Source organism: Bufo gargarizans, chromosome 2, assembly GCF_014858855.1.
Source record: "Bufo gargarizans isolate SCDJY-AF-19 chromosome 2, ASM1485885v1, whole genome shotgun sequence".
NCBI lineage: Eukaryota > Metazoa > Chordata > Amphibia > Anura > Bufonidae > Bufo > Bufo gargarizans.
In genome coordinates, this window is record NC_058081.1 from 621,611,614 (window position 1) to 621,621,422 (window position 9,809).

A 9,809-nucleotide genomic window follows, 5' to 3' on the forward strand; every position below is an offset into this window, starting at 1 on the left:
AATGGCGTGAAATCCGTTCAGGATGCATCAGGATGTCTTCAGTTCCGGGACGGAACGTTTTTTGGCCTGAGAAAATACCGCAGCATGCTGCGCTTTTTGCTCCGGCCAAAAATCCTGAAGACTTGCCACAAGGCCGGATCCGGAATGAATGCCCATTGAAAGACATTGATCCGGACTTAAGCTAAACGTCGTTTCGGCGCATTGCCGGATCGGACGTTTAGCTTTTTCTGAATGGTTACCATGGCTGCCGGGACGCTAAAGTCCTGGCAGCCATGGTAAAGTGTAGTGGGGAGCAGCATACTTACCGTCCGTGCGGCTCCGGGGGCGCTCCAGAGTGACGTCAGGGCGCCCCAAGCGCATGGATCACGTTTAAAGGAAGTGCGTCACCAAAAAAAATGCTGCCAGTTAAAAATCAGATCGTAACAGATCTGTTTTTTCTAATTGGATTTTATTTTCCGGATTAGATTTTATTTTTTTATTCTCTTCCCTGAACATTATGGGGGCAGCCATCTTGCCTTAGGCTACTTTCACACTTGCATTTGGTGCGGATCAGTCTTGCTTCTGCACAGACGGATCCGCACCAATAATGCAAACGCGTGTATCCGTTCATAACGGATCCGTCTGCATTATTCAAAAAAAACAAACAAAAAAAAAAAAAACACGGATCTGTCTTGACTTACATTAACAAAGTCAATGGGGGATGGATCAGTTTTCAATTGCACCATATTGTGTCAGTGAAAAACAGATCCGTCCCCATTGTGAGTCAGGACAGATCCGTTTGGCTCTGCATCGTCAGACAGTCTAAAAAACGCAACTGAGACCAAACGAAGCCAAATTGATGCATTCTGAACAGATCCTTATCCATTCAGAATGCATTGGGAGTGAACCGTTCCGTTTTGGGCCGCTTGTGAGAGCCCTGAAACGGATCTCACAAGCGGACCCAGAAACGCCAGTGTGCAAGTAGCCCAAGCTGTTAACAGCATTTACACAGCATTGTAAAAAAAAAAAAAAAAATGCTTTACGGCAGCCCCATGGGCCACAAACAACAGTCAGGAGGGGACCTCTGACTTCTATGGGAGTTTTCTAGGCATGCTCGGTGCAGAGGTCATTGTACAAGAAAAGACTAGATAAGCTCTAACAATCACCTTTTGTGAATGGTGGATCCTGTCTTATCTGTCATTCTAATCCTGCCTGTAATGATATCTCCTCTGTGTATAGATAGATAACTGCAGTAAAGCGATCTGTCCAGACCAAGAAGTAGCACCTATTAGGTTAAGTGGCCAGTGCAAAAACATTCCATTTAAATGGAGCAGCGGTCGAGCTCCACTCAAACTATGCTAATGTAGGCTCCCTGTCTTGTGGGGCAGTCGCAGACAGCCACCTATCTTTTGGTTATGTGATAACGTGTCATTCTGAGACTACCCCTTTAAAGTGTACCTCCGATGTAGCAATGTTACATAAGGGAAAGTCATGTGCATGAGGCCTTAGAAATGACGCCCCTTTCTCCACTGATCAAGCTCTTCTCCGATTTCACTTATCATATAGTCTCCAGAGAGAAAGCTGCTTTTCAGCTTCCATGCTGCCCATAAACCTCTATGGAGAGGAGAAGCAGCTCTACAGGCACAGAGTGCTGCTGTTCCAGTCATTTCTCATTCACCGCTGGATTCACAGCACTGCTGTATATTGCGTTTTACACCCCAGAAATAGGGATCCAGCGACTCTTCCTTTGTGCTGCCTATGTGACAACATAGCAGCTAGTCCCCCAATACTGCATGGTCCCTTTCTAGAGGTTACTATAGACAGGGAACATGACCTCAGTGATGCTGAAAAGTAGTCTTAAGTAAACTGATTTGGTCAATAAATCCACCATCAGCCAGAACGCTGATGCTGTTTACCAGCCTCCCCTCCCAAATACAGCAAATAAATTTGCCTAATTCTTGTGATCGGCTATCAGAAACGAACCTGACCTACCTCACCCTTACTCTGCCTAGCAGTTGAGTTATGCCATAACTGCTGTAGTAGTAGGGCAACCTAAAGGGGCCAAAAAAAGATCAGACCGTAGGTATAGTAACATTTCTACAATAATTACATGACCAGTTTCTGAAAAGCAAGAGACCTTTCATGATATGGATCTGAAGTATACCATAGATAACAGGACAGTTTTTTTATTTGCTAGTTTATTAGAGCTAGGCATGTATTCCTGAGTTAGTCTCAACGATTGTCAAAAGATCTGTAATTACCTTATAATAGCTTTTATTAATGTCCCCTGTCCCTTAAAGAGGACCTTTCACTCGTATACAAACTAAAAACTAACTATACCTGTGGGCAGAGCGGCGCCCAGGGGTCCCCCTGCACTTACTAGTATGCCTGGGCGCCGCTCCGTTCGCCCGGTACAGGCTCCGGTGTCTCAGCTCCGTCTGTTGTATTGGACTGATTTTTTTGTAGGAGGCGTGTCCCTTGCTGCAGTGCTGGCCAATTGCAGCACACAGCTCAGACTGGCTATAAGCTGTGTGCTGCGATTGGCCAGCGCTGCAGCAAGGGACACGCCTCCTACAAAAAAAAAATCAGTCCAGTACAACAGACGGAGCTGAGACACCGGAGCCTACACTGGGCGAACGGAGCGGCGCCCAGGCATACTAGTAAGTGCAGGGGGACCCCTGGGCGCCGCTCTGCCCACAGATAGAGTTAGTTTTTAGTTTGTATACGAGTGAAAGGTCCTCTTTAAGACAGTTGCTATGACTTGTCAGTCTCCGGAAGACGGAGGGGCGGTTCTTCACACTGCATGCCTGCATTAGGCTTCAGAGTGAGGAGGTGTGTCTCAGTAATCCAATCTGATTGGCTGGCAGGAAGCTGCTGGCTACAGCAAGTGTGTATGGGAAATGAGGGAAAGCAGTTTTGGCCTCAGAACTGGCAGAGTAGCCATCTTGAGAAGGTTCTCATATTGTAAGTGTTTAAACAGCCGTAACTCAGAAAAAACAGTGGTATGTGAAGAAACTAAATGTTGCTTTATGCATAATGCTGCTGCAGCAACATATGCAAAAATTTATTTTTTTGATGAACACATGACAGTAAGGGTCCATTCACACATCCATAGTGTACTGTGGATATGCAATACACCTGGCCGGCACCCCCATAGAACTGCCTATTCTTGGCCGCAATTGCGGACAAGAATAGGACTTTTTTTTTTAAGGGGCCGTGGAAGAGAATGAATGGGTCTGCACACATACTGCAATTTGCGGAACAGATACAGCCCCCATTCTGCAGACATGTGAATGGACCCTTACACTTTAAAGGGAACCTGTCACCCAAAAATCGCCTATTAAGCTGTTTACAGTACCTTATAGTGCTGTATAGTCGTTTCCTGATGCACTTTTTGTTAGTTTTGCAGCATGTATGCTCAGTCAGAAATCGATGTTATATTCAGCTGCTGCCCCGTGCTTCAAGTCAGGCTTGAAGTCACGGGGGCAGCGGCCTCGGCGTCTTACATGGCCCTCTCCCCGCCCCCTGCCTCTGTGACTGACAGCCGAAATCCGATTCCGGGACCGCGCTCAACGGCCGCATGCGCAGTAAAGGGCGGCAGGAGCGCGGTCCCGGCTGCCGCGCGTACTACGCGCCGTCTTACTTTCGCCGCACTGCGCATGCGCCCGACATCCTGTATCAAACGCGCCCGCGCCCGGCATCTGGGCGCGGGCGCGTTTGATACAGGATGTCGGGCGCATGCGCAGTGCGGCGAAAGTAAGACGGCGCGTAGTACGCGCGGCAGCCGGGACCGCGCTCCTGCCGCCCTTTACTGCGCATGCGGCCGTTGAGCGCGGTCCCGGAATCGGATTTCGGCTGTCAGTCACAGAGGCAGGGGGCGGGGAGAGGGCCATGTAAGACGCCGAGGCCGCTGCCCCCGTGACTTCAAGCCTGACTTGAAGCACGGGGCAGCAGCTGAATATAACATCGATTTCTGACTGAGCATACATGCTGCAAAACTAACAAAAAGTGCATCAGGAAACGACTATACAGCACTATAAGGTACTGTAAACAGCTTAATAGGCGATTTTTGGGTGACAGGTTCCCTTTAAGAGGCAGGGAGTGGATTTTTTCTGATATACACAATTGTCTTACCTTTGCTTGCATGACTTATGGAATGTTGTTCATAATCAGATTCACACTGAAGCATGAGGCAGTACTACCACAAAGGAGAAACTAAAAGCTGGTCACTAAGGCCACGTTCAAGTCACTGTTATTTTTCCATTCTTCTGATCCAGAGAGAAAAAAATTAAATCCTGTATTTTAAGCACCTTTTACACTCATTTCCATCTAAGATCCATTATTTTAGACGTGGATCACAGGTGGAAATAGCCAAAACAGATGCCAAAAAGTGAATAAATTAGAACGGACACTTAAAATACGGGATCTGTTTTTTTTTTTATTACTCTTCTAATGGATCAAAAGAATGTAAAAAAAAAGTGGTGATGTGAACTCTGCCTAATAGTAAACGACAAAAATAGAGCGTTCAGCGATGCTGACAATAGTAGAGCTGCCGAGTGTTACAAGACCTTGTTGTTTAGCCGATTAAATTAATTTTATAGCAGTCATCAATTATAGGTCCAGAATATTGTTACTGTAGTCAAAGACTGCTAGACAACTTCCTGCAGCAGTCACACCCAGATGGACAGCATACCTGCAGGACCACCGATGCAGCACTTCCCAGGTCAGTAATGGCCATTCGTCACAGCATTTACTGTACAAGTCAACTTTCTGGGATGCAACACAGGTTAGTCAGTTTTGGGAGGAATCAGTTTGTAGAAGTGCACCAACCTCCAAGTATTAAAGGGGTTGCCTAACCTTTTTTTGGGGAACACTCACCTGCTCCTCAGCCTCTGACTCTAGTCCACCATCAACATCCACCAGCCAATTACTGGCCACAGCGGTGACCTTGCCCCCTTGTGTCATGTGACCAGTTCACATGATGCAAGGGAAGCAGGTCATCACGGCAGCAACCGATTGGCTGCAGTGTCAGAGTTGATGCTGACATCAGAGGACCGAGCCCTTTCCTTTTATTCCCCTCCCCACCTGTTTGTTTTTTCATTTTTGGATATTAGTAGGTGGCTATATACCTTAATTCTAATGCCTCCCCTGATGAGTTATCAGACGAAACGTGGCACGTCAGGACTACTGCATTAGGGTTTACACAAAGGATACTGCCCGGGTTTAGGGTCAGGTATCCGAACGGGGTCACCCCTTTTGAGGAGAGTGCTCTGTATAGACATGTAGGGCATTCCTAGCCCCTGCACTGAGGGACTTCATAGGGATAGTTCTTTCCCTTTGCCTGTCTAATACAGCAGCTGACAAGATACCAGGACTCATCCACTTGGGACCATTCCCCTGCCTATTGTACCTACCTTGCAGATGCACTATAGGACTGGTAAGAACGTTCCATAGTATCTTGGGCTCTTACCTTGTTTGGTGGCTTGGTTTCACTAAAAATTGATCTTTTAAAATATGCAAATTACTTCACTACCAGCAAGTAGGGAGTCTACTTGCTGGTAGCCGCCGATTCATCAAACGCCACCCCCCCCCCCCCTGCTGATTGACAGGGCCAGGGAGCGCTCTCCTCCTCCGGCTGGCCGTGTCTGCAATTCAAATCCTGCACCTCATTCTGCGCAAGCGCTCTGAGAGAAGGATGCTCGCTTCCTCAGTGTGTCGATGACGTCACCCGAAAGAGAAGACGTCATCGGCGCAGGATTTGAATTGCAGACAGGGCCAGCCTGAGGAGGAGAGCACTCGCTGGCCCTGTCAATCAGCAGGAGGAAGGCGCTTTTTTTGAAAGGAGGATGTGGCAGCTACCAGCAAGTAGACGCCCTACTTGCTGTTAGTGAAGTCATTTGCATATTTTAAAAGATCGATTTTAGTGAAACCAATCCACAGAACAAGGTAAGAGCCATATATAGGGAATAGTCGTCCAATAAGGATTTTAATATCCCCAAAAATGAAAAATGAGTTTTGGGGGTGACCGAAGCCCTTTAAGCTTCATTCACACGTCCGTGAGATACCGGACTGGCATCCTGCTTAGTGCAGGAGCGCAGTCATTGATTGCTATGACATCATGCACTTTGTGCCGCCACAGCAGTACAGTAACACTAGTATGATCTATAGGAGTGTATTACTGTACTGTGGCGGCACAAAGAGCATGGCGTCATCGCTATTTGTGCGCTCCTGCACTAAGCAGGATGCCCGTCCAGTATCTCAAGGACGTGTGAATGAAGCCTTAAAGGGGTTGTCCGCTTTTTACTATTGATGACCTATCCTTAGGATAGGTCAATATCAGGCTACTTTCACATCTGCATTTTTGCCCAATCAGTCATGGATAAGCAAAAACTCTTCCGCTATGATAATACAATCGGCTACACCTGTTAATGAACGGATCCAGTTGTATTCTCTATAAAATAGCCATGATGGACCAGGCATTAATACCATTGTAAATTCATGAGCAACTGAGCAGTTTTCTTTCGTGTCCGAGAATATGGACCCGGCACCATCGACTTGCATTGTGTTTCATGCCAGATCCGGCTTGCTGCACATCCCATTGACACTCAAAAATGCTGCGGTTTGCTCTACGGCACAGGAATACAACCAAGCGGAATGCATTCTGGTGCACTCTGTTCAGTTTAGTCCCTATTGACAATGAATGAATTGAAAACTGAAGCGTTTGGCTCCGGTATTAAGATCCTCTGCCAGCTCTCAATACTGGAAAGCATAACGCTGATATTAAAGTAGCCTTCGTCCGGCAGGGGTTCCGACACCTGGCACCACCACCAATCAGCTGGTTGAAGAGAAAGCAGCGCTCCCATGCAAGAACAGACTTTCCTTCATTGTTTACCTGCTTGCCGCAGAAACTATAGTGGTGGGCAGTGTAGTTACAGGTATGGCATCTCCATTTACTTCTATGGGAAGCAGTTCCATAGAAGTGAATAGGGGGCGCCATACTTGTAATTACACTGCTTACCACTGCAATTACTGCAGCGAGCAGGTAAACAGAGCAGTGAAGGCAGCGATCATACAAGTCCTGCCTTCTCTCCAACCAGCTGACCGGTGGGGGTGCCAGGACTCTTACCCCCCAAGGACCAGGTATTGATGACCCAATCAATAGTAAAAAGCAGGCAACCCCTTTAAACTATTTACTATAGATACACCACTGCCTCCACAGTATAATGGAGGGCAGGGGTTGTCCCAAGAAAGGTCCTTTCATGGGACCAGACTTTATAAACTAAGTATCAGGGTACGTAGGGGATACAGCAGGGATCTAACTGCACTTACTATTTTTCTGGGCGTCGTTCTGTTCGCCACATTGTATTCTCCCTCCTGGTATGCTAATTTTAGCATCAGAGCAATGAGGAGGAGACTGAGTCTTTCTCCATGGGCGTCTCCTCCTTGGCTGTAGCGCTGTCCAATCGCAGCAGAGAGTCACAGCCAGGGAGGAAAAAAATAAAAAATAAAAAAAAACACTCACCTCCCTGGCTGTGACGCTCTCTCCGCTGCGATTGGACAACGTTACAGCCAGGGGGGGGTGAGGTTTTTTTCTTCTCCCACAGAGAAAGACTCAGTCTCCTCCTCATTGCTCCGATGTTAAAATTAGCATACCAGGCAGGCGAATACAACGGGGCCCACAGCGGGCGAATATAGCAGCGCCCAGAGAAAAAAACTAAGCGCTATTAGATCCCCGCTGTATGCCCTACATACCCTGATCGTTTATAAAGTCTGGACCAATGAAGGGTCGTCTTTAAGACAACTTATCAAATATCCACAGAATAGAGGGAATGGCGCCCGATATCTGCTCTGACCGCTGGGGCCCGCCGATCAAGAGAACAGGGGCCCAAGCTCCCTGTGCGAATGAAAAATACAAAGACATCTTTTGCGCAATGTGTGAATTTGGTGCCCGTGAAATCTGGCGTATACGGCTTCTAAACCCCCCGCATTGCATTTTCCCTGCTCACATAAGGTTTTTAGTCAGATATTGTATTGTAATATATTGTACGTTCCACCAGTTCCTGCTGTTATTTCACTACAGTAAAGTTATTGCAGAAGGCATTTATGGTGGAAAGTGGACCACCCTGGGGTGACCGTGCCCCCCACAGCAATCTCACAGTGGCCACCAGTTGATCATTCTCATCCCACCATCTGTGTGGTGATCTTCCAAGACACTGTTCACACCTATGTATAATGGTGTCTGAGGGGGGGCAGGGAGTCCTCCTCACTTCCTATCACATGGAGACACCACATCTGGCTGATAAGGAACAATAGAGCAGTGAATGGAGGGAAACCTATAGTGGCCTACAACTACAACTCTCAGCATGCCCCAAAAGCCACAGCTTATGCATTTACAGCACCCTCAACCCTACGCATGCAGAGACTTTCTTCATAGGTCAGACCATGCTGGTATTTGTGGTTCAAAACAAGAGACCTATAGATAGCATTACTGATGATCACTGGGCTAGGGGCATCCTGGTACTTGTGGTCCTACAGCTGCTCCCCATTACAACATTTAATGCTAGGTTCTTACAAGTTGTACTACAGGGAAGTTTACACCTGCTGGGATTTGTAGTTCCACAGAAACTACACTAAATGAAGCATGTAACTCCCATCAAGTTTATTAATACCGCATGCTGGTACTTGTAGTTCCACCAAGATGCTTGGTTTTGGCCAATATGCTAGCCCCAGATACAGCCATGTATGAAGCTGCACCCCACACATGCTAGGAGTTGTAGTACTAAAAGTTTGGGATGGTTTAACTCTGCGCAGACAGAATCTCTGCAGGGAGGGCGCCTGCTGGTACTTGTAGTTCCACCGGCCGCACTGGGGAGGAGCGCCTGCAGGCCGGGGCACTGCAGGGGAGAACAGGAGGCCAGGCATAGCCCGAGATCCGGGGGCCAAATAAGCTAGACTGGCCCCCAGGAGGCAGCCCAGGCCTGCAGGGCGGGCAGCCCTTTGTTCTGCTGGACGGGCCTCATGGGCCTGGCATGGGGAGGCGGCCTGCAACGACCCCGTGCCGCTGTCGGGACGGAGGCCGCACGGGACGGGGTGGGTCACCCCGATGCAGGACACAAGCAGTGGCGGGAAAGTATCTTACCGGATCCGGGGTCAGGGCTGGCCTCGGCGGGCTCGGCGCTCAGGCACGTCTTACACATAGTGTGCAGGCAGGGCAGCAGCTGAGGCTCCCGCTCTGCCCTCAGCCGGCTCTTACACACCCCGCAGTTCTCCAGCAGCTCGGGCCCATCGGTAGCAGGCTCCTCGTTGCCGTTATCTCCGTTGTTATTAGTGGCTGCGGCGGCGGCGGAGGTGACCGTGCTCCTCTTTTCGCGCGTCGCGGTGGCCGACATGTTTTTCTGGCAGCAGGCGGCTTTTCTGTCTCACGATCAACGAGTCAGTGTTCACTCGGTGCTTTCTCTGCAGCGATGTAGCTTATGGCGGATGGATACACACGCGGTTGCTAAAAGCGCGGCACAGAAACCCCCCGCACTCCAGCAGCAGCGGCGGAACAATCAAATAAAATAGTGCGTGCCCTAAACGCGGTGACGTCTAGCACGGGGCGGGGCCTGAAGCCGATGGCGCCATGTGGTGCTTGACTAACTGACTTCAGGGTTTGATTGTCCGGACCTTTTTTTTTCGTCGTCGAATCCCTCCGCACCTCAGAGTGGGCGCATAGCGTGGCGCCAATGTCCTTCTGCTCAAACCAAAATCCTCGAACTATTTATCAGTACGAGTTACCACCATAACTTATTTCAACTTATTATATTACCACTATTATCAGTATTACTGTG

General features: G+C 48.6%; 1 protein-coding gene across 1 annotated transcript in view; it reads right to left on the reverse strand.

The window, feature by feature from the left end:
• The window catches only part of TRIM28 (tripartite motif containing 28), a 30,635-nt gene extending 21,112 nt beyond the window's left edge, over positions 1 to 9,523 (reverse strand). Inside the window, exon 1 of the mRNA XM_044282112.1 lies at positions 9,119 to 9,523. Coding sequence (XP_044138047.1) covers positions 9,119 to 9,368 — 250 coding nt within the window. The 5' untranslated portion in view covers positions 9,369 to 9,523. The remainder of the gene's footprint in view (positions 1 to 9,118) is intronic.
• Positions 9,524 to 9,809: the final 286 nt, after the last annotated feature.